Below are 26,487 nucleotides of genomic sequence, written 5' to 3'. Positions count from 1 at the left end.
TAACTTAATTATTAAAATTTCATCAATAGTTACTTTTTACATAAATAAATTTCCCTTAAAATAATGAAATAAAACAAAAGATATTTAAAAAATTGTTAAATTTTGCAAACAATGCTCGAACGATATCTAGTACCGATACAAAACCTTGAAGCCAATCCTCTCTAATACCGATGATGGGATAGTAATGATAATAGCCGATAGACGTCGTTAGCGTGCTTTGTTCAGCGCTCATAAATCATTCGAAAATAATAAATAAAATTCCTGCTGAGTTAAAGACTGTAAACGACAATCAATTAGACTATTCAAGCCTTTTTATGTCGATTGGTTATTAATTACATGCTTAACCAGCTAACTTTCGGTCTAGTCAATATCGATATCTGAAAGAATAAATTGCTTTGACACATAGACATGAAATAAATTTATGGCTATCTATACGTGTAATAAAACAGTGGAAAAACTATTCCTATTATTATTTTTACGAGAAAGTTGATTTAAATTGTTGTTTATCTATATATTTATTCTCATTATATAGTTTATAATATCAGTATAGATCTTTGAATATTATTAAAATTTAGTTATCAACTTGTTAGTTTATTTAAAAGATCTTTACAATAGGCGTATAATTTTGTAAATTTATATCCATACCCTTGTGACAAACAATGTAGTTTTAATTAGTGTGTTCTCTTGGGGGAAATCCTAAAACACATCTAATTATTTATTTGCCAACCTATTTACTTACAATATAACAAATAATTAAATAACACGAAATCCAGTTGACAGATTAATGAAAATTGCGTTCTTCGAATTTCTCTTCCGTTATCTATAATGTGTAGCGATTTACAACCGCTATGTCTAGAATCACTTCTAAGAGCTGTTCTTAATGTTATGCAAAATTCCAACATTATGCAATTGTCGTAAAGTACATTGATGTAAACACATTTTTACAGTTCCGTGTTTTGCCGTCGATATCTCAGACATTATTATAAATGGAAAGCATTACGTATTTTTGTTTAAATTAATATTATGATATGTAATTCTAATATGTCGTTGGCAACTCTGTCTTGCCGCCAGCTAGCGTCCTTCTCCTTAAATATCTTAAAAATAAAATAATACTTTCACGTGTACTACATAAATACAAAAAGTTTAAACAAATTAAATTAAAAAATTCGTATTCGTTTTTTTTTTTTATAAAAACGTATTAATATTTAATTTAAACGTATCCAAAAACATTTTATCTATCGAAAAATAAGAGAAAGCATTTGAATTTCTAACAGTAAGCAACTATACTGTCAAATAAAAATTTATTACATTTTAGAAGGAATTAAAATTCCGAAAAAAAAAAACAAACTTTCATAAAGATAAAAACATAACAACTAATAATCATTGCTATATTTATTTTTTAGTTTACTGAAATATTTAAGCAATTTAAAACTTGTAATAACAGAATCTGTAAACGATATTAAGCAGAGAATACTTCACTGAGTAAAATGCACTCAGAACAAATTGATGTCACGCTCCAAATTTCGTCAGCTGCTGCAATATCAGGATAGCATCGCACGTTGAGAAATCAAGTCGATACCGCGTGTTGATGGCATCATTGAAACAATAATCGATTATTTGTTAATCACACTTAAAATAAATGACTTTCTGTATTAGCGTACTACTTTAATAATAATTTTATACACACACACTTGATATTCTAGAAAGCAGTTGTGCCTTAGTCGTTAAAGACTATGCCTAAAGTACTATTATAAACTATAGTCCTTTCCCACTTACTCCTTGGTAACAGGTTCGATCCCCGATAGATGGGTGCTTGAATTTCTTGCGGTTTCTTCTCAGATCTACGTGCGCTTCGTACCTTTAAGTTGAAGGTTGACGTTATACGAGTTAGGGAGTTCAATCTGTTTCTAGTTACTATAAGATGGGGCTTTTTTGAAATTCTTCTAATAACGTACACAAGTGGTCACTTTAACAATCCATAATAAATTTTTTAAAAAAAACTACACTTTTTAAACTACACTTTTTAAAAAAAACTTTGCAAGAAAACTGACATATTCTGCGATTTAAATTATATATCCTGAAAGTTATGTGGAGTCTACCTTTCTTTATGGAAACAACGAAGTTGATTATTGTCCGTATTGTCTCACTTAGAGAAGGCATATTTCACGATAATGGAAACATAGAAAAGAAACTAAAATTGGACTGCTGGACTTGCTGGCTGAAGAAATTCGTTCTCATCAAGACCTATAAGATAATACAGTACCTTCCAACTCACCACCACCGATTACTCTGAAGAGTGCTTTGTTACCTGAATATATAAATTATAATAAACTAGACCATCTTTTCAATAACTACATTTGATTAGGTTTTAACCTTTGGAAATATTATGTCGTCTCTGTTTGTTGACCTGGTCATGTAATTCATTTATGTGTTTTATGTATTGACCTATTTAAGTAAGTGCTTTTTAATAATTACCTAGTAATTATAGTAGTTATTATGTATATATCTATATATATACATAATAACTACTATAATTACTAGTTATTATATTTTAAATGTTTTGTATTATTTTTCTTTTACATTTACATACCTGACTACTATTTATCTCTGCACTGCTTTAGATTGACTAGTACAGAATTCCTATGAAGCATTAGGTCCGCTATTACATAAAGTAATTCCTGCCTTCTGATTTTTTATTCTAGCTGATTATCAGGGTTGTTAACTCTCAGCCATCGGAACTCTTTATTTGATCCTTATTATAACTCATTACATACGTAAAATACCGACATCATAAATGTAGGACATGTACTGAATTATCATTGCAATGGAAGGTACGACGACATCAACAACGCGAAAATTTTTCCCGGACGCCGTCTCAGCCTACCACGTGCTCAGCAGTAACGTGGTGGACACTGTCTTGGTCCATCTCTTCGGGGAGCACGAAGCTTCTCTGAGTACCTTCACCGGTTAAAGCTCAGAGAGGATCCGTCGTGTTTCTGTGAACCGGGCGTGGACCAGACCGTGGTCCACCCGGTAGCCCAATGTCCCGCATTCGGAGGACTCCGAGTCGACTCCGGATGCCGATTAGGCACCAAGATTTGCGAGGAGTCAACAGCCTCGTTAATAAATGACGAAGAGAAGAGTCCAACATTCCTTCAACTTTGTAGGGAAATCGCGGCAAAAGTGATTACTTTATCGAAACAAAAGTTGAAATGTAAAAATAAATGTAAATAATAAAATAGCCTATAAAGTAAAATAAAAAATGTATCTAAATAGAACAAAATGTGTTATAATAATAAAAGATAAAGAAATGTAAAATTGGGAAACGAGGATGTGAATGAAAGTATCGAATAAAAGGGAAAGGTGGGAGAAATGTAGAAAGAAAGGAAAAGTACGAAAGAACATAAGATGAATGAAAGAAAAGCGCGAAAATAAAAGAACATAAATATCTCTATCCCAAAAATAAGATAGGGGTACAAGAAGCCCCCAACAACGGGTGACATATAAAAAAAGGATTATCATTGCCTGGACATTAACCTCCTTAAAATAAACGTGTACAAATTTGTTAAGACGTTGCCTATAATTTCTAATAAAAATTTGCTCAAGTGTTGCATTAATTAAATCTATTTTGAAATCAACAATCGTAATAGATAAAAAATCTACATTTATTTCTTAAAAATTTATTGGAAACGAATTTCTAATAAATTTCTTATATTTATGTCGAAACGTCTTAGTTGTTTTCAATATTGTAAACTAAAAATTCTAGATAGTTTTAATGTACAAATATAATTTACAATGTTGCCATATCTAAAGATGTGTCACAAACAATAATTAAAACTAGAAAATATTTGCGGAGATTTTATGAGCGTGTAATAAGAATATTTTATTTTCTTTATGTTGTTACATCTTTCTGTATGAGTCTATTTATAGCAATTAAGAATAAGGAAACTAATAATATTTAAGATAATGTGACGTTGAAGAGACATTACTATATATAATGTATATTTATTTGATTATGCGTAACTGAAAACATAAACTGCTAAAAATAAATGCATTTAGCCTGCATTACAAATGTCTCCTGTTCTTTATGATTCAGAAAATATAATAAAATAAAATTCAGAAATTAGTTACTTTACACGAAGTGTTTACTTTATAATATAATTAATAATATTTCCCAATCCGGTGAAACTGTAGTATGTGAAGTCGCAACCTGAGACTCCACAGGGAGTCCTCGTACTTTACCTCATTGTCTATATGGCAAGTTAATGAACTTGTGTTTTAAACCCCAGCCATAATTTTGATGGCATCATTTATCAATCATTATTTACAGCTAAAAGAACACACATTACTAATTATTTTGTAACAACGTTACTGTTTGCAATTTCGTGCAACCAATGGCTATTGGAGCCGAAAATTTCTCGAGTGGCGACCACGAATCGGAAGACACGGCGTGTGTGGGCACCCACTAGGTTAACCAACAGCCTAATGAAGATCGCGGGATATCCCTGGTTGTGGACAGCGCAATACTGGTCATAATAGCAAACTTTGGTGGACGCCTATGTCTTGTAAAAGGCGTCTATCGGCTGAAAAAAATTAAAAAATTATTATTTATACCTTTTTTGTTTTATAATTTAACCTAATGTTCGTAAAGGAGAGGCTGAAATAACTCAGACATTTTCGTTTTTGAAGTTAATTAAGTTTATTTTATAAAAAACTTGTAATTATTAGACCTATTCTATTTTATTAAAAAAACAAATACAATAACTTAAGAGTGAACAACAAAGTATTTTTATAGTGTGAGTAGAATAGAAGTGTGTTTGGCGTTTATGTAATATAACGATCATTAAAGATTAAGGTCATTTTTGGGACAAATAAAGACTTACATTAGATTTCTCTTTTCAGAGCATAAAATCATTTAAACCGCGGAACCGGAACTTCTCACGCATTTCTTACCAATGTGGTATAACCGCAAGCAGTCATTTGTTAAGACCATAGTTTTTAATTTTTTTTAACGTTTATTTGTACAATACTGGCAAAAATTGTAAAAGATGCAAAGAAGTGCTTTTTTTAATTTAATAACAAAGTTATTAACAGAAAATAACCCTACTTATAAATGTCTTAAAAACTCTCATTTCTTATTCATTTGTTTTTTATTAAAAGTGGGGAAATCTGGGAATAGTACATAGTAATGCATGCTATGTAATTAGACGTTTTTTAGAATTTTGAAGAAAAACCCGAACTGCATCCCACATTTAGATAAGTTATTAATAGTACGCCATATGAACTAAATAATATGGTTTCTGTTGGCCATACTTCAGCGGTCACGTGATGCCAACGACAGCGCTACATTACACACGTGAGGGATGCAAGCGTGGTTGCAATAAACAATATTTACTTTAAGCTTATCTAGTCTAAAGAGAACCCGATGTCTTATAATAGAAGGAAAAGGAGGAATTTATTTTTTGTAAGCAAGAGCCGTTTCATCAACTAGCGTTAGCGGATATGAACGTTTTCGAGATTACGCAAAAGGGACATGAAAGGTAATTTAATCAGTACAAGTTTGGCATAACATGGAATGCATTTTCATAAGATTAGGATTAGGAAGACATTTTTCTCACGGATTAAAGTTTGTTTTCCGTGGTAAAGGTACGGCGAAACGAACAAAGATTTTAATTTTATTTGTAAGTATTAAAGAAACGATGGAATCACTTTTTATGATTATTTTAATTTTTAATGATATTTTATATCCGTATTTTCGTTTTTAAAATTATTAATGCATTATCTATGCCCTGTTACGTGACCATATATAAAAATTCTGTCGTCACGTTCTGCAGTTGAAATACTACGAAGAAATCTAGTTTCATTATTTACTACCAAGCACAGCTTTCTCGCGACCTATGACATGACATCATTTCGTAACGCACCTGTGTTGATAATTTTTCAAATAAAAATGTAGATTTTGGAACGATTATGATACCGGGTCAGAGGTGATAGGGGTTAATCAACAATCTTTTCGCCTTTGCAGTACGCAATACAACTACATAAGCTGGCGCAAGAATAAAATGCCGCAAGTTTTCAAAAATTCTGAAAAATATTTTTTACGGGTCTCTTGTTAAAAGCTATTTAGTATTATTGTGTTTTAATTTGAATGCATCGTAACTATAGTTCAGTGTCTAGACTCATGACAAAGTAATAATAGTATGTGCGTTCTTTATTATTTAATTGTTTCATTACACATAAAGTAGATGAAATTGATACTTACGTATCAGAATATTAAAAAAAGTTTTTATATCTGGTCCTATTTTTTTAAATATTTATATAGATTAATCTTTTCGTAATATTATCATTATACAAAAACAAGTTTTTGAGAAGAGATAGAACTAAAGGCTTACAAAAAATTATATTTAAAATAATTCTAATAAAGCTAATTTTATTAATCACATTAGCTTTAATTTAATTTAATATTTGAGAATTGATGTGTTGTTGTTATTTTGGAACTCATTAATCAGTTTCTCGTTCTGACGTTAAGTAAATATTTAATATATTGCTTTAACCTATTACCTACTTTTCAATATGTTATTATACATGATTTTGTATGTCAAATGCAGTATCGTTGGCTAACAGTAACAATCAATGAGTACAAAGAAGGAAAAATCAGCTTTCGAGTATCCGGAATAGTCAGAAGAGTCACATTAGAAAAAGATAAAATATACAAGAGTTTATTAAACAAAACATCACATTCCTAGTAAAATTATAGCAGTTTGAATATGTTACATTATTACATATTATTACTCAATTATACATGTCATTACTCAATTTTTTGGGTTAACAACTTTTCCGCACTAACTCTATCAAATATTATTATAAGTGAATAGAGGAAAAAGAATAGATGATCAGAAAACGGACTTGCACTTTGTAAACAACAGTAGATTGAAGTGCCATTTTAGCACATGTAAATTAGATAGTTATTTCTATTCACCGAGATAAGTTATGCGTTTTCGGGTATTAACTTTATTTAAAGTATGTTGTCGAATCATTCAATTTAAGGAAATGAAATATCCGGAAGACAATATAAACCGAACGTGTATATTAGGTCAACAGTTTTACACAACAATAACAAAGTAAATTTCGAGGTACACGGGGCCGAATCTGACTGGTAATCGAGTGCAGCCACAATATTCAATTGGTGCCGATGGCTATTAACCTCTTTGGCTTTTACTTCGCTGGACACAGGGCTCGTTCTAGAATCCTCGATGAAGTTAAATAAAAACTACGTCAAATATGACCTGTAGTACTGTATTGACTAATTGATATCTACTCGATTGGAAGAAGGCGTGAAGCTCTTCTCTGATGACTTTTAACTGAATGTTAGAGTTGAGAAATGCCGGTCTGAGTCAGGGAGCCTATCTTAACGATGGTTACACACCTGTTACTAGAAATCTGTTATCCTTAACAATAGCATCCCTAAATTACTTAACATTGGTAGCCAAATCTTTAGCTTATCGAATACAACTATAGCCACACTTCATGTTTTCGTACCAATTATTATACTTAAACGACTTACTTTAAATTACATTATATTTACTTTAAGGAATAGCGAGAATTTGAATGAAATGCTAAAAATGCATTCCGCCTCCTCGGTAGGTGAACCGGTTTAGTATAACAGGTCAAAGGCGTAGTGAGTTATAGCAAGTATTTGAAACAACCTCGACGAAATTACGCAATTTATTAAAAACTATTGCATTCAAAGTTATTTGAAGCCAACTTACTACAATGACTAATACCTTTTCTTGTTCATGCGGATAAAGTGTCCTAACTTATTTTAATAAACAGCGTTTATTTTTACAACTTTCTCGGTAAATTACTATAAAAGATACACACAAATTATTATGTCAATAAAATAATTTCTGGTTATTATTTTTAAAAAAAAGTAGAAATAAAGAAAATGATTTAAATAACGCCTAGCTTGTTTTAGCAATAACAAACCAAAGTTTTATTTTACAATAATGTTATTACTTCCGTTTCATTTTATTAGCGAATTAGTTTAAATTGCACCGAAGTAAAATAATAACGTTAAAATTAACTAACCTTTTTTCGTAAATTGAAAGTTAATGTATGTTTTTCTTTAATTACAGATGACTCGGAAGATCTTGCAGCGGAATCATCAGAAATCGTTCCTGAAACTATAATATCACCTCAGCGTCATAGAGAAACTGAAAAAGACTTAACTCCAGTTAATGCAGAACATTCGATGGAAGTTGTCGGTGACTCACAAAACTTCTTCCCAACTTTTGCAAACCTTTTCGAACCACGTCATCAAAACAATTTCAGAGTTGACTTCAGAAACCAAGAGGCTGCCTACAGTCAAAGGCCTAACTCATTTAGATCAATCCTCAACTATCCTCTATTTGGAGGATTTAACAGAAACGTTGAGACTTTTGGTAAGCAATCTGCTGTCTCCGCAGCTCCTTTAGTCGATGCAAGCTCAAGTGTGCTCGGATCTGGAAACTTTGGGATTATAAGAGGAGGTACTTTCTTAACACAAAATGATGAAGATCACGATTTCGGCGACAGCTTCAGTTCTTATTATAACAATGGCCACGGAAGACCATCTCTCGGTGTCGGATATATTGCAAATCCAAAACCTAATTACAATCAAGATCAGTTTGCAAATTTCAGAGATTTCGCCGATATAAATGCTCCGTCAAATTCAGCTTATTCCCACTTCGTCGTGGTATATGCCAATAAAAACGATACAATGGATGAAATTAGCGAAGAAACAAGAAACGTTATATCTAAGCCTAGAAATATAATCGAAACACTGGAACGACTCGAAACTATAAAAAACCCATTAAAAATATCAAAAAGCAAAGCAAAATTAGCTGCGACTAACCAAAAAATGGTTAGCAAAAAGGACCAGTGGAAGAAAACGAATTCGAAATACGTCAGCCAAAAACATGATCCCGAAGAACCGCTATTAGCGTTAAGTTAAAGCTAGTTTAGTCCAATGTATAAAGACTTATTAAGTGAAACTAGTGATAGGTTAATGATACGTGACACTTGGTCACTCTGTGTTGTGACTTAAGCAGATTACTGTCAAAATTTCGAGTTGGATATCTATGTGTGTGTGAATTATGATTCGTTTTTATGTATGCTGAAAGAGTAAACGATTATGTGTGTATCTTATTGTAATAAGAAAAATAAATTAATTTTGTAGAAAATTTATTGTTTCATTGTGTTTTCCTTAAATTATTAAAGTAAAAGAATAAATAACCTTTATGTTAGTAAATATTACTTCATTCGATTACAAGAATACAAAGTTTACAAAATATTTGTTTTCCCTACGCTACTAACCAATATACCAGTCTTATAAGTGAGTTCAAATTGATTCTACAATCCTTCGAATTGGGTTTTGCTAGCATTTTTCTCATAACGTACACATGCGGTAGTTTTAAATGATCCTTTGTGAATAATAATATTATAAAAATAATACAACTATTTTTTGGGAAATAAAGCTATTAAAAAATAGCAAAAGCAAGTCAAGTTTCAGCAAAATTTGAATAGAGATATAGATAAAATTTAAAGTTGAAACTATTTTTAAATAAACGTTTTGTGTCATCTGCCTATAAATTTAAATTATTTATAGGCTACATTCAAAACCAACAAATGTGTGGAAACACTTTTATAGCACTTTAATACATATTTTTACACAACATTAATGGTAGGCATTTTTACTGATTTTAGTGTTGATTTAACGAATGCTATGCTAACGAACTTAAACAAGTTTTTTTTTATTATTTTATCAATACTGGTACACAACCTAATTATTTTTAACTATGTATTCCAACCTTTGTCGCAGTTCCTTTTGACTTTTACTTTTTTCGGACGGAATAAACCGTCTTTAGCAATCAACCAGTACGCGGTTAGACCGTTCAGGACTCTCTTGAATCAGAATACTAAACGTATATTCAATGATAGTTCAAGTTAATATCAGTTCAATATTTAATGTTTTAGTCTAAGCCGAAGTTCTCGAGCGTGCCTTCCAACCTTGCCAAGTTCGCGGAAACTACTAACGCTAATAAGAATAACACTGACCTGGCCTCACAAAACAAACAAAAGTTTTTGCTTTAGTCGAAATTTGACATCAAATATATCAGAGCAAATAGTCAAAAATAGTGAAGTAGACAATTTTAATAATTTACAACTAAAATTCTTTTCACGATTTTGATAACAATGCCCTCTGTCGGCAAATAAGTACTATAAATCATAGATCTAGCTAAATTGAAAGTTATTTTTACTACATGTACAAGACCGAATATGATATAATTTGTAAAATAAACAAAGTAATCATTGGACACAGAAAAATTTAAGAAGAGGCAAATAAAAGCTTTTTATTAAAATCGTGTATAGCAACACTACTGAAGTAAATAAAAAATGCAATCTGTCTATTGTCTATGGAAAAAATGTGCCATACCAATTTTTTCCATTTATTTTCGTTGCATTAATAACCTTTAATTATTACATTTAATTAAGTGCCAATGTTGTCATTTGTAAAAGTGTTAGAAAAAACCTAAAACTTTGTAAAATATATTGTAAACAGACACTGATTACAATGTTTTCAAGCAAAGATGCGGTTAATCCCGCATATCCCACGCAGTGGGCTTTAAATCCTACGGCATATCAGAATATAGATTCCAGTCAAGTTGATTGGGCAGCTTTAGCTCAACAATGGATAGCTATGAAAGAAGCCGCAGCAATTGTAACCGTACCGCAACCTCCACAGCCTCCACCAAAACCAGACATAGAAGGCGGAGAAGCCCCGATGGAAGTTGAAAACCCTGAATTAAATTGTGAGAGTGTCGTACCCCCAGATGCAGAGTGGAATAGCGCCACAAATTCATGGGGAAACTCTTGGAACCAATGGGGTATGAAGAAACTTACATCAATATTTATTAGGCATAAATACCTTGTTTATTTTTAAGTTGTATTAGAATATTACACTATTCACCTTAGTACCAAATTTGACTAGATTATTTGCAGAGGCATCCAACAAAAAATATTAATATTAGCAACCATTCAGACTTTGGGCTATTATAAAGCTTTTCACAGATCTAGGTATTTTCCTAAAATTATAACATTATTATTAAAAAAATCTATAGTCTAAGAGAATTGTTTGTCAATAACATTAAATATTATTAATGAGATTGGTGCCCAAAACTAGATAAATGGTTAAATGAACAAGATTAAATAGAGATTGATTTGATGTAATATGATTGCTTTTACATTGTCTAAACCAGTGTAATTATACAAGAAATTGTATTAAGAATAAAATTAACACACATTTAATTCAGTAATTACATAAAAAACATATATAGAATTTTAACATAATTGTCATTAGTCATACAAAGTGAGCATAGTGATAATTCTTAAAAATTGGTTTGATTTTTTTTAATTCTTAAATTATTTATCAATAACATATGATATAATTTAAGATTAATATCATCCTAGATGTGAATAATTATACATGATACCTTTAATTTAATACTCAAAACATGTAAACTGTTGATAAATATTACTATTTTATATAATTGATTTTAATAACAAAAACAGGCAAAGTATGTAAATAAACACCCAAAAGCCTAAAGTAAAAGATAAATTTTTGTTTATCCTAATATTATGATAATATCTACTATAGTACTAAATGTCATTTAATATTATAATATAAGGGTAATTAATTTTAGTATTTGTTATAAACTTTATCATTTAAAGTGATTAATAAAATTATGGAGACATATTTTTTGTGAAACATCTATAAAGTAACTATGCAATTTTCAAGCAAACTAATATTTTGGGATTAGATTTGTTTAAAAAGAATTAAGTACCAGATACCTATATTTTAAGGCTGGGGATGGGGTGGAAATGATTCTAAGTTGCCTGCTGATCCTACACTATCAGTACCACCAATGATGGATGGATATCCTGTACCGCCTGATAATTCTACACCCATGCCAGGGTAAGTAAAACTACTTTATCATAACCAGATATCACTTATATGGTAAATATCTGATTTTAAATGTTGGCATAATATGGGATCCTAAGATGCTAATGGGCAAATAATACTACCTTCATGTGTTAGAAATATAACAATCTACTTGTTTTTTAATTTATGGTAGAAGCCTGCATAATTTGTTACCAAATAAATAACTAGTTATTAAATATATATTTGAATGTCTGATCTCTGGTTATAATATATTTTTATCTTAAAAACTTTATATAGCCCATTTACTTATAGAAGTATATCAGGTTTGTAAATGATAATCATTTTTAACAATTAAGATGAAATTTATCATTATGCCAATAATCCTCAAGGCAAGTTTAATCAGCTTGAAGTACAGTTACGTCATCTGAAAAACCTAGTAAAGTAGTTGAATCTAAACATAAGGCAATTTTGTTTATATAGACATCAAAGAGAGCCCTGAAAAACACTGCAAAGTCCAGAGGCTCAATTAGAAACATAGTTTATGATTGCTACTGTATGTGATCTATTGTATTTTGGGCTCATATGAGAGCAACCACCTATTGACTCTATCAAATGCCTTACTATAAGCTATAAACACAACATCTACCTGTTTCCAAGATTCAATGCTTTAGAGATATCATCATTGAATAAAGCAAGATTGATAACTGGGTATCCAAATAATATAATGTTGAAAATGACTCAAGATATACTATTGCAAGTTACACTTGGTCATAATCCTTACAAAGATTTGGTCAAAGCTTAGATATAGACCTGGAGTTTATAAAGAAACATTTCCAATATCTAATATTATAGTAAAGGGCAATGCAGCAAGCTAATTGTTACCTTGGTACAACCAAATCACAGAACCTTAAACAAATATTTTATCAAGATAACTTTATAATCAGTTAAAAATCTTGTATTACTTGTCTTACTCACACAACCAAATTTTGATTTTTTTCAATATATTGAAATCTTTCCCTAAAAATAAATGTTATATTTAAGAAAAGAACATGACTTTTAATTGTATTGTGTGCTTACTTAACTTGTTTACAATAATCTAATAATTTATTATGGATTAAAAATTTTATGGTTTTTGTCAACTTACAAATTATAATATCATTCATAATATCATATTTCCTGTAGTTAATCATATGCATATTACTTGTATATTGACTCAACTAAACTATCATACTTTTCAATTTTGTGGTTCCATTATTGCTTGTGGTTAAAATTACGAGTTCATTTTAGCTAACCTTTTTACTATTGACTTAATGATGCTTTAAATAATAAGATATATTTTATGATTGGATTCTGTCATTATTCTCACTGGTTGCCAACTTAAATCAGTGACTTATCTCAAGATTTATATTTGTATAATCAAACAAATAATCAAGCTTAAGACACAAATTTTTTTATGATAAAAGAACGTTTAGGTTTTTTTTTGTCAAGTGGCTTTTTTATTTTATTAGACAGATAAATGTTAAAACAAAATGTGAAAATTTTAATTATCCATATATTTTTATAGATACACTACTGGACCAGTGCCAGCTCCAACATTCCAGCATGGTTACTGGACAGCTTCTCAAGGGGAGCAGTCAAATAGTCGGGGTAGCAGCAGAAATCGAGACCACAGATCCAAGAGTAAAACCAGAGACACAAAGCCAAACAGAACTAGACAACATAGGTATTTTTTTAATTTAAAATACACATTGTTATACATATATTATATATACAGAAGTTTCATAACTTAATGTAAAGTCAAAATTAGATAAGGCAGATTTTATGTTTAGTTAAAGTTTTTTTTAGCACTAAATAAGAAAATGTAACTAATAAATAAAAGCTTTATACTTATCTCTTTTTTATTGTTTTTTATATAATATAATAACCATATTGTAAAACACCACTCAATGGTAGCCAATACAGGTTATTATTTGTTTCATTTTGTCTTACTTGTTTTGGCTAAGCAGTTTGATAATAAATGCTATTTTCTATTAAAGTTGCCAATGCAAGTATTTAGATTTTTGTGTTATTTGTAAAGAAAAAAGGAGTGGGTTTGGACAACCTGTACATATTATTAAATAAGATTGCCAGATATAACATGTACCCATTTTTATTAAAAAATTAATTTCTTTATCTTCACTATGTCATGGCCATCAGCCATAATTTGCTGTAATTTTTTACACTAGATTTAAAAACATTATAAGTTGTAAAACACAGCTTTTTATTTTACAGAGATAAAATTCCAATGATCCCTCCAATAATAGATCCAATAGCTATGCCCATGGCAGGAGTAACACCTACTATTGATGCTGCTAAAAGGAGACAGTTGCCTGGATGGATTAGGGAAGGTAATTTTTAATATTACTAAAGAAAAAAAACATTTTGTTTTTTATGGAAGATTTAAATTTATTGCCAGAATATGCTGCTTTGTCAAGAGACGAGTTGCTTTTTCTCTTCTCCAGCTGAATTTGCAGTTCAATTTTGCATGAAGGTCAAATGCCCTGTCAATTTCAATACCAACACTGGGCTGAAAAACTGAAAAGTAAATCACTAACTAATTTTCTGGTTAAAGCAATTAAATTTATTAATTCTTACTTCCAATGATTTTCTCAAAACACATTTTTTTAAAATTATATACAAAATAAATTCATAATTATAAATTCATTTATTAATAACAATAAAATTTCTTTGACTTACTAATAAGCACACATGCATACATAAAGCTGCACACATATGAGTTGTAGTATCTATACCATAGTTATAACAATTATGTTTAAATTTCTAGGTTTAGAAAAAATGGAGCGGGAAAAACAAAAAGCAATAGAGAGGGAACAAGAGAAGAAAGCACGAGAAGAGGCGGAGAAGGAGAAGAAAAGATTGGAAGAAGAGGAACTGCAGAGGTTGAAAGCAGAAGCTAGCGGACAACCCATGCTGCCACCTAAAAGTAAATTTGTAAGTAAAAGCAATTATTAGGTTGTCCCAAAAGTTTGTTCTTCGCCACGCTATGAGGGACTCTAAGTTTTTATTAACATGCATGGTTTTTTCTTAGCTGACTGTGACTTTCGTTTTAGTCACCCTAGACCTCTTTCAAAGTATGTTTCATTGGTGACAAAGCGAAAGCCGAAAATAGCATCTGCGGCACAATAAATGAATGAATGAAACATTCATTGCTTAAAAAAGGCAATAGTGCAAAGGGCACTGCAAACGAAATTTTAAACCATCCACAATTGTATGGAAATTTTGAGTTAAAAAATGAATACCCCAGGGGCTTCTTAGCAAAGTATTAATAAATAAGATTGTTTCCTCATTAAAACACCCTTATTTGACGACAATGAATTTGATGAGGAAGATGTCTGGAATTGAAATTGCACAAACATACATAATAATCTTTTTATTATATCACTCAGTTCAACAAAAGCTGTACAATATGTTTAACTGGACAAAGGATTGCATGAGGGTATAATACATAGAGAAGTAAAGTTGCAGATCATTGTTTGGCTTAAAAACTGGTCTAGGCTATTGGATTCCTTCTGAAGGAAAAGTAGACATTTATGGTTATATACCACCATCTGTGTTTTTGTGTGATAAATTTTTAATTAACCAATGTACTTTACTTATCAAGGATTCAGATTCTGAAAGTGAAGAACCTATGAAGAAGGAGAAGTCAATACTGAAAACGGAGCCAAGTGTGCAGGAGGAGATCCCAGTTGACAGAGAAGTAAAGGAAGAGCCGGATGAAAAGCCGACATTGATCAAAAAGAGCAAAGAGGAAATTATGCAGGAAGTTGTAAGTATTAACTTGTACTTGTTGTAAGTATTAACTTAACTACTAACTAATGTAACTATTACTATTATTCATTTGATAGAAACCGGAATCGGATTTAGCTCTGCTACAAAACATCCTTGAGCTTAAATCTATGAGGGTACCAAACAGGTTAAGTTGAGCCTGTAACAAACTAAAACGGGCTTTTTTGTTGTCAATTTCACAATATACTTAATAAAGTAGATATAGCAATTAATTCCTAAGCTCTATTATCACTTAAAAATTCTTCACATTGTAAAGGGATTGTCACAAGTTTTTGTTAAACTTCATAAATTTGTTGTCTATAAATTACCTACTTAATTTAGAGACATTACATAAAAGTGTATTTTAATACCGTACAGCGCAGGCGTACTCAGGATATTTGGTAATCCAAAACCAAAATTTATTAAAGGTAAAATCCATTTATCCAACATTTGAACTTTTAACAGGACTCTTATTGATCGACAACCTGTTATTTAAAAGTATTTCATTTTTTACTATACTCTGCTTCTTAGTGTGTGAGAAGAAACAAAAGAAAATCTCCATAAAAACATATCTAATAAAAAAGCTTAACAATACCGATTTATGCACATATATTTTTTTTTCAGATGTAACATAAATGAAAACAAAATAATCAGGCTACATCATTGTCAAGTTTTTTTTTATATATATATGTATTAATATTTATTTATTGAATAATATGTCTTTTCCTTTAATTTACTATTAAACTATATTTCCAATTTTATAAATAGTAATCCAATAATATCCAATAATCAATGGTTTTCATCTATAAATCTGATTCTGTTTATTACAAATGAATTATAGATTTTTACCAGTCCTAATTGGTGAATACAAACAACTTATTAAAAATTTATATTTCTCACAAAAGAAAAGGAATCACCAAAAACAGACCAGTTTATCTAATATCTTCTTTTAAGTAAAAATTACTTTTGAAACCCCCCTTATTAGTATGAACACTAAATTGCATGAAATTGTTTTTCACCTTTCTTTGTATGTGAAACTCCAGGGCTTCGTATTAAAATAACTAAAACAAGCAACAAGCTCTTAGTAAAGACATTTGATAAGAGTAGTAAGAGTGAGAAGGTGTTATTTTAGGAAATTAATTTGTTCATGATGGCAAACTATGTGAATGGACTAACCTAAACATAGACTAAACTTAAACATGGACTAACCTAAGAATTGTGGTAAAGTTGCTTGTTGTGGTAAAGTTTTCCCTAAGAAATATAATACTAGAAGGAAAGTAATTTCCCAGGGAGAATATATGAATGGGATAGTCTTAAGACTCTTTAATGAATGTTATATAAAAGTAGAAAATTTCCTAACAACTTTAGATGCAGAGTATTTGATACAAAATCAAAGCCCTAATGAAGGTAATTAGGATCCAGTGGCTGGAACAGAGATTCATGTAGCCATTGTAGCAGGACTCTAAAATATCTCATGCTAAATCTCCTTATCACTACCAGTTATTGTAACCTGAAAAAATCCATACATTGCATTTCCAAATTTGTTAAGATAACCAACCACAGTGGGTATTTACTGGGCATTGTGTATCTCATTAGAAAATCCATAATCTGAAATGTTATACATATATTATGTTCAAATGAAAAAAGAAAATTACATATCTTGTTTTTGGAATACCCCAAGAAACAAATAATTCCAATTTTAATACTATATAATAATTTAAATAACAATATTATTTAATAATTTAAAGCCGTAGTTTAAAAGAGGATGATATTATTTAAAATGGTGCATGTAACATACACCAATCTTACCTTACAGTCAACACAGCATGTATTGTAAATTTAAGTACCTAATATACAGGGTGATTATATAAATATAAAAGATTTATAAAGGTGAATATACAGCTGATTTGCTGTCAATAAATGTATGGTGGTAAACTGTATGTATAATAATAAGATAATGCATACAAAGTTTTTTTTTTTAAAATTCGAATTACTTTTTTAATAAAATTATACATTATTTACTATGTGCCTCTGCAGACTTTATATTGGCTAAGTTGACACAGTAATCACTTTACACAGGATGATTGGAATTAGGTGTAAAAGTTTTAAAGCATTTTCTGACAAATGATCTATACTTTCATTGAAACCTTTTACATTGATAACCAATCACCCTGTATAAGATAAACGCTACCTCCAGTGTCCACGAACGCACATTTGATTAACAAAACTAAAATAATTTTAATAACATTGATCTATTGATGTACAATGTATGCTTCTGTTTACTAGATAAAAGAATTATTAACACCAACAGATGTTCGCGGTGCGACGTTCGTTAACGGAAATCCTGTTAGAGGTGACCGACCAGGAGATTCATACGGTGAGCCAGGAAGAATTGGCCAGATATAACGCCGCACAAGGTATTTCCACTCATATAGGCTTGTACCAAACGGCCCGACTGTTCTCAAGATATTGCTCTATCCACCAAGAAATTGCCGCGCGATGACAATAGATTGTGATATATATGCATAAATAACTTTGTGAAGAAGAAATGTGATGTGTTAAACCGTGTTCTATATCATCGCTAATAAAGTCTTATTTCAGATGTTGCCTGTTGAATGAATACATTTGTGTGTGATTAATGTTGGTTTTATTTATATGGTAAAAGCTTCGCACCTCAACGCCATGAAAGCAAGCAAGTCCAAGGCGCTCGCCGCTATCGCAACGGGACTTGGTAAGTTTCGTTTCTAAGGGCCTGCTTCCTCAACTATCTCGCAAACTTTCCACGTCAGTGAGAAAGTAGAAGCGCAATTTATTTTTGTATTTAGTTTGCCAGATAGTTTTACTTGTATATGTTGGTTTCGATTGTTGACGAATAAGAATAAGATGTTCACGAACAAAAAGAAATTACGCTTATTACACTTGACGTAATCGTTGCCTCGAGACCACCATAGACGCGTATTTAAATATTTGTTTTCAGCCGTGCGGAGTCTAGAATGATGTTTTTATAATATTGGCACTGATTATAAAACGACTTGTTCGAAATAAGGTTTAGTGGATTAAATTGGTAAGAAAAACAGTATTTCTCTTATAGATGTAAAATTTCGTCACGCGATATTTTAATATAAAATACCTACGACTTATAATTATGTTTACGTTTGAATGGTATGATTAATTTTGTTATATAAACTAAATACTTTTTAATTTTACAGCCATGGTTAATTTCTAATCAACTTAAAAATTAAAGACATGTTAAATAAGGATATAATAAATCGTAAAAAAACTAAGTTCTTAATTTAAATTTATAAACATACGACGGATAACTTTTTTTAATATCAGCCAATGACAAAACGTAATTATGAGCATACATGCGCAGGACTTGGTGCGTACGAGAGCAGCAGCGACAGTAGCAGCGACGAGGATGATCAGAGAGATCTGTCTGACCAACAATTGCAGGTAAATCACAGTCGTTTTATTTTAAAACTCATCTTGGCTTCTGCTGTGAAGTGATTTTTCAAACTTTACTACTGAGCACATCTAAGGCAAAATTTTTTAAAAGAGGCCGTTAATACAATGCGCTGCCTTAAATTTCATAAACAAACCTAAATTCTCGCACCATACACTTTCTGCGACCGATAATGGCTTGAACCGAAGCTCACCAAGGTGCTTTCGTTTTTTTCGTGTTTTCGTTTTGTACTTTACGTCGTGATTACATTCCAAAAAAAAACACGACGAAGTTAATTAATATTTTCTAAAGCAAATTATGAAAACATCAAAGATTGGTTCCAGGGTCACGAAAATACTATTGAACTAGGAAATTGAACTAAGTAAACATTTAAAAAACAAAAATAAACAAATTTTAATTAAAACAAAATAAGCTATTTAATTAATTTATATAAAAAAACTAAATTAAAATTAATCACTATCTGATGAATTTATAGTGGCTATCGTAAGTACATTGTTTGCCAAACAACTTTTTTTTTGCCACGTAATATAAATTTTATTGTAACAAATGATATTCGTAGCTACGGCCTTGGACGCTTTATAACTACTTCCGCTGTCAGAATTGTTTTTAAAAAAAATCTTCAAAGAATAAAAAAAGAAAATTAAAAAGAAATAAAGGCTCGTACCCAAAATAACGCAATCTAGAAAATCTAACGATGGACAGTGAAAATCGGTATTAAGCAGCGACGCAATTACGAAAAAACGAAAACGAATCGACGCAAACTGGGGTATTGGTATAAAGTACTCTAAATATGATGAAGCTATAAATACCAACGAGCATACGATAATTGTTAATAACAAAAACATTAAGGGGACCGGAAAGTCGATATTTGATTACCATTTGGTAGCTCATTACGTAATTGGAAGACGTTGTATACAAAATGGCAAATGATTGTTGATAACGAAGGTAAATATATTGTTGATTACAATTAAAAACTTGTTACAAATGTAGTCGTGTGAATTTTACTTAAGAAAGCGACATTACTTTCCGGTCCCTCTTTATGAATATGTATATCGGCCCGATAATAGTCCCGGCTGAAAGCGACCTTTATCCAGCATCTTCCTAAAACGTTTACAAACTTATCAGTCCATTGTGTTAGACTGACGCATTTGCCGATCCGTGGTCTCCATTCCAGAACTTTAAGTCCACAGCAACAACTTATTCTGCGGGCTATGTTACGACTATCACCTTAACTTGCCAGTTCGCTGGGCTATGTCGTTTAACTTCTTCCGTCTACGAATAAAGATATATCCCATATAATTTCATGTCATAATTATAGACAATTTAATTAACCACTTCTTGCTAATATCCCACAGCCGGGACATAAGCCCAGACTTACTAAAGTTTGGTAAATTTCATTTATATTTGTAATTTTCATCATTTCAGCCGTAAGACATACACTGCTGGACATAGGGCCTCCTTAGTGACTTCCGATAGGTCCGCTTGGACGTGGCATGCATCTAGAGCAGTTCCCCAAACTTTTTTGTGTCGTAGACCCCTTGCCATATTTTGCCGTTATGGCTAGACCCCCTACTTACCTAATATTGATTTCCTGTAAATTTATCTTTGCTCACTACGAATACAAAACTAAAATTTAATAAAAAATAATGTACTTACTTTTCTCCAGCACTCTCAAACAAAATAACACTGACTCACTATATTTTGTGTGATATACTATCTGTTAGCCTTAGCACTTTCCTTTTCAAGATTCAGGAAACGAATAAACGTATTTGTCCCACATTCGTATTTATAGAGTGACGAATTGAACAAGTCAGTGCAAGGTAGCGAAGCTCTGAGACTGCGACTCTCAGGTTTTTACAAGTTCAAAATGTATTGGGACCACAAAGCGAATACCAACATCCTACAACTTACACAATTTTATAAACATTTATAATATTTTTTTACTTCATAGGTACTTTTATAAATAATGTAAATGTTTTGATATTATAAGATATAGTATGATGTAAGTAAATTGGTACTATCAGTGTGTGTGTTGGGATCCACTATCGTGGACCCCCATTTTCATTTCATGGACCCCCAAATTTTTTTCGCTGACGTGGACCCCTTGCAGGTAGTCATAGACCCCTAGGGGTCGATATTTACTACTTTGGGAATCACTGATCTAGAGTCTTCCGGCGACGTTGTCGAGGTCGACGGAACGGTCGATTTATTATTCTAGTACTACAATATTTCGATTTTCTTACGCAATGTTCCTATGTCTCTATGTGCGGCGATATCACACACAGGCATTGTTGATGGAATGTGCCAAGAATCAAAGTAATAGAAATAACTTCGTCGGAAGCGGCTAAACGATTTTCCAGATTGACGTTTTACCTCCGTAACAATTTTAGAATGTTGTAATGACATGTAAGTTAACCCCATTAGTTTTTTATAACATTTACAATGGTGGTTAACATGTCCAAATATGGATGAAACCCCCATCTAAAATTCTAGATTATATAATAATTTGTCGGAAGCGGCTAAACTAATTTATAATGGGCTCTTGCCTCCAAAATGATTTTTAAATGTTATAATGATAAATATTTATGATGGTAACAATGGGGTTGACATGCCCAAAAGATAATAAAAAAGATGAAACTAAGACGATAAGCATAACTCAACAAAGTCGATTAATTGATCGATTTAAATAACAATGACTAGCAGATAATATTAAACAAAATTTAAAACATGTTACAAATGCGTTCATCTTAAAAAAAAGAATTAGTAATTCAAATAAAGAAACGTGTGATTTTTTACGTGTACGCAGTTAAACGGCAACCAGCAAGACTAATGTTGTAATCTAAAAAAATTCAAGTAGTTTATTATCATTTAAATGGCAAGTTAAAAAAATGTTAATTATTTTTTTGTCCGATTTATGGCAACCTCTAGATTAATGAAGATAAAAAATGTCTGTAATTTTAAAATATATTTATTATATTACAAGCTTTATTTTTTTAAGTAAGGTAACTCGGTTACAAAATTGTTTTTTAAATAAATAAAGACGAAAGTTATCGTTGATACCTGTAATACTTAAACGTTTACTCAGGAATTTCTCAGATTAGATCTTAATTTATTACCTCGCGGATTCCGGCCCTGAGTCCGACGAAGCTGTGAGAGCCAAAAAGGGCTACCATTGCCAAGTACAATCAAATATAGTTACGGAATTGCGTGTATATATTGTGATGCAGTTTTAACAATATACGTAAAAAGGATTGAAGGACGTGTAGCAGTTAAAGCTAACTAACGATGGCTGAGTTAAACTGACAATCTAGTGCAGCCAGGTACAGGACGGCCTAAACGACACCCCTTCTACAGTTTTTAGATAATCTTATATTAATATATATTTAAAAACATATTGTTGTGTATTAAAATTTGTAACAGACACATGATTAATACAAGAAACTATAATAAATTCGTAACGCCTAAATTCGTTAAAGATAAAAAAGTTAAGAAATCGTTCGTGGGTTTGAGTATACGCATACATAATAGTAGATACTAATCCCGAATCCATTACATGACACCAACACCGCCATCGGTGCAATTAAGAGCGGAAAATATTTTTCGATGGGCTCTACCAGGTGATGTAAGACGCCTACAGAGACGCAAGTATGCGGCCATTCGCACCTATAATCGTTTTCTGTCCAAAAAAAAAAAACCCTATATGCGACAACACCAGGTTTCTATAAAGATGTTTTAAATATAAGTAAGGATTTTTTCTATTTCTTAATTATTTATTTAATGTTTAGGAGATTATTAAGCGGAAGAGACAGGAGTTCGAGCGTACGGCGCGCGACATCGAAGCGGAGGTTAGAAGAGCGGAACTACGGGAGAACGTGGAGGAACCGTCAACGCCTGTGACCACGCCGGAAAAACCGAAGCGACCACGTAATAAGGCTGCATAATAATTACACTCATTCTGTAGGGTGATTGGTTATATTTAAATAGATATAAGCTTTATAGGGGTGAATGTATAGCTTATTTGTGGTAAATTAACGTAAGGTACATCCTATTAAAAAGTTTCAGAAATAATAAATATCGTAGTGATATAAAAATAAGAAAGAACATTTTCAAAATTCAAATCACTATATTTTTAAAATTTTTGTTCCTATATATCCCCACAAACTTTGTAATTCCAGAAGTTTTTAGGTTGTCGCAATTATATATAAAAAATAAACTTCGATCAAGGTAACAAAATAGTCTTTTATACATATAACCAATGACTCTGTAAACTTTAGTAAGAATTTGAAGTTTTAATTAAGCAATATGAAAAAAAATTGTATGCTTACGGTTTCATAAAAAATAATCTTTTCAATCTAATACATGAAGTGAGATTAAAATTTGAATAATCCTCTTCAACGCACGTTGAAATATTTTGTACATCATGTGGACTTAGTAAGAAAAAAAAATTTTAGGTTCTTCGGCAACACCACCTCCGTTAGAAATTGAATCACCGGATAAAAAACCTGAGCGACGGACTTCAAAAGATAAAAGAAGCAATCATAAACCAATTGACAAAGTTGATAATAGAAGGTTAGCATCAATACCGGAAGAGAAGGTAAAGAAAACTTGCAAGTGGGAGAACACGCCTAGTCCTAAAACTAAAACAACCAGCGAGAAAGGGAGCTCCAGTTCGAGTTCTAGTGATTCGGACGATTCGTCATCCAGTTCTAGCGACTCGTCGACACGGAGTGATCAAGAAATCAAAGTCACTCGGTCAAAGAAACGCAGACGCCGGAGCTCCAGTGCCAGTGACACAAAAAAGTCAAAGAACGAAAAACAAAAGAAATCTTATAAATCAAATGATCGCATCTCAAAATCAAAACAAAATGAATCTGACAGATACCACAAGTCGCGATCCGAAAAGAAAGACGACTATGCCAAACACAAGTCTAAAAATGAGAAAACACAAAAAGACAAGTACAGGGACGATTCAGAAGAGAGCAGACCGAGGAAGCGTTCAAGACGTTCCACGAGCTACGAATCACGCGGGAAGAAAAAGATCTCCAGGGACCGGTCGGAAGAGAGGTCGCGTCGACGTGACAAGAGGTCGTATGACAGGGACAGGTCCTACGACAGATCTGGTCGGGACCACGACAGGTCGGGCAGGGACCACGACAGATCGGGCAGGGATCACGACAGGTCGGGCAGAGACTACGGCAAGCACGATAGGTATGAGCGTAGGCGTTCGAAAAGCAGAAGCCATTCCCGACATCACCGGTGAACGTCAGGGTAACCACGGGACAGGTTGTATTTTTGTTTTATTATTCATGTGCGTGGTCCTGTTCGATTTACAAATCCTAAATACTTCCCAAGTGCTATAATATATTTTAGAATTATTATTCCATTATTCTAATAGCCAATGGGCCAGTTTTCTTTTGACTGACATGTTTTTTTTACCTCACCGTAACAATGATAACTTTACGCCCTTCAATTCAATACGCATGGTGCGTTGTGTACTAAAAGGTTTTACGGTACTTTCTAAGTATTATGTAATTCGTTAAAAATAGAAGAAAACTGCTTCAACTTCACCGATCCAATCGTATGCATCTTACGCTGAATTGAGCGTGATGAATAATACGGGATAAATATCTGCATACTTAAAAAAATAATAGTAAGACTGCAGACAATTCTGCTTTATTGAATTATGAATTGTTCTAAAACGGTGCTATATAATTAAAACGAGTAAAAGTGAAAAAAAAAATTTAGTATGCCGAGGTTGTACAGCATGTGAATAAAAAATAACAAGAGGTCAGAAATATATTTGCTTTAGATAACGATCTTTTAATGTTTAATGTAATATGTCTAAAACAAAACGAATATGTAACGATCTGTAATAAGTTTAAAATACTTCTGTATTTTTATTTTAAAAGTTTCAATAACTTCATTACATGGACAAAAAAAATATGGACATAGTTTTTTTACAAACGTTGGCTTACATCGATATACATACACACTTAAGGTATTTTATGCAACTTTATGGACCTTTCCGTTCCCTGAACTTAAATCTGATGAAGCTGTAAAAGCCCCAAGGACAACAGAAAACATCTGTTTTCACTGTTAGCCCTTTTGAAGATTCAAAAACAATAGTATTTAGCTGTAAAAATCACAACTGTTGAAACCTCTTTATTATATTTAAAAAATTATGCCACTAACTTATCAGACGGGCGAAGATTACCTGATAATGAAACGTAATATTATCAAGAGTCTTTTGAAATTCCCACGCACCGCCGCGTGTGAGACCGTCACCTTGATATTTGTTACTATCATTAAGCTTACTTATTAACTTACATATCACAACATATTGATTACTGCATACGTTTAACAGTAGAAATCATATACACCACGATGGGGCCTGATAAATATGCCTTTCGCAAAAGAGGTCAACTTCCTGTTGTCATGTTCTATACGCACTACTACACAAAAACACATAAACGAATAATAATTTTATAATAACTCAGTTTTTGTTACTATAGATCCATATCATCACATGTTAATAAAAATAATGAAGAGAAGCGCTTTAGCTTTATATTCATATCCGCGTTTTTTATGAAAAGTCTTTGAAATAGGGAAAAACTAGATTATTTTTTATAACGAGAAGAACGCAGTTAATTTGAGTACAAGGCTTTGTAAATGAACAAGCAAATATTGTTTCACAATTATTTGTTTTCATTTTATTTAAACTTCAAAAAATAACACATTTATATTGAAAATAATTTTTTTATAATTAATTTTTAAAATCACATTTCTCACATGTTATTAATATATATACCCATGACTTAATAAAATAAGTTGAAAACATGCGATATTTAAAATTAAAAATATATTTCTGATGTCTTGAAAACAACTACTATGTTAATATATTATTTTTATTTCTCTTTTCTCTTACAGGTGGAAGCAGATGTAGGAACGATCGCGTCTCAAATGTAAATATTTTAGTGTTAGTGAATAATATTTAACATACATTGACATCAACACCTTGCATTATTCCAATAAAAACTACGACTTGATTTTTGTCTTTTTATTATCTTGTGCATCTTTTACAAGCAGAAAATAACTTTTAACTACTAATTTAATAATGGAAAAAAAATTCAAATAAGGATCATGTCGTACAGAATAAACTTTGTCTACATAGTAATTTTGACTCCATGTTAAACTAGTGACTAAAGGCGTTAATCTATTG

General features: G+C 31.4%; 2 protein-coding genes across 2 annotated transcripts in view; both read left to right on the top strand.

Annotated features, from left to right (window-relative positions):
* Nucleotides 1-9,170, top strand: part of LOC137918370 (uncharacterized) — a 59,010-nt gene extending 49,840 nt beyond the window's left edge. The window contains exon 2 of the mRNA XM_068761150.1: nucleotides 8,136-9,170. Within this exon, the coding sequence (XP_068617251.1) occupies nucleotides 8,136-8,992 (857 nt within the window). The 3' untranslated portion in view covers nucleotides 8,993-9,170. The remainder of the gene's footprint in view (nucleotides 1-8,135) is intronic.
* Nucleotides 9,171-10,472: 1,302 nt separating this feature from the next.
* LOC137933771 (arginine/serine-rich protein PNISR-like) lies at nucleotides 10,473-26,308 on the top strand. The gene is made up of 12 exons (XM_068777819.1): nucleotides 10,473-10,925; nucleotides 11,902-12,013; nucleotides 13,545-13,703; nucleotides 14,252-14,367; nucleotides 14,805-14,971; nucleotides 15,642-15,806; nucleotides 18,117-18,222; nucleotides 18,471-18,536; nucleotides 19,179-19,258; nucleotides 23,054-23,192; nucleotides 23,720-24,551; nucleotides 26,196-26,308. Exons 1-11 carry the CDS (start codon nucleotides 10,613-10,615, stop codon nucleotides 24,526-24,528), a joined length of 2,232 nt encoding a protein of 743 aa, XP_068633920.1. The 5' UTR covers nucleotides 10,473-10,612; the 3' UTR covers nucleotides 24,529-24,551; nucleotides 26,196-26,308.
* The last annotated feature ends 179 nt before the right edge of the window (nucleotides 26,309-26,487 follow it).

This window comes from Battus philenor, unplaced genomic scaffold, assembly GCF_028537555.1.
Source record: "Battus philenor isolate CCGP_79_NKW_IND1 unplaced genomic scaffold, ilBatPhil1.0.hap1 SCAF_14, whole genome shotgun sequence".
Lineage (NCBI taxonomy): Eukaryota > Metazoa > Arthropoda > Insecta > Lepidoptera > Papilionidae > Battus > Battus philenor.
This window is presented reverse-complemented; position numbering and strand designations above follow the sequence as displayed.

Bases quoted from the DNA above. Each gene is read 5' to 3' on its own strand.
- LOC137933771 (XM_068777819.1), top strand. From the start codon at position 10,613: ATGTTTTCAAGCAAAGATGCGGTTAATCCCGCATATCCCACGCAGTGG. The intron at 12,014-13,544 runs GTAAGTAAAACT...ATATTTTTATAG, and splicing joins AATTCTACACCCATGCCAGG to ATACACTACTGGACCAGTGC. The intron at 18,537-19,178 runs GTAAGTTTCGTT...ATACATGCGCAG, and splicing joins CGCTATCGCAACGGGACTTG to GACTTGGTGCGTACGAGAGC.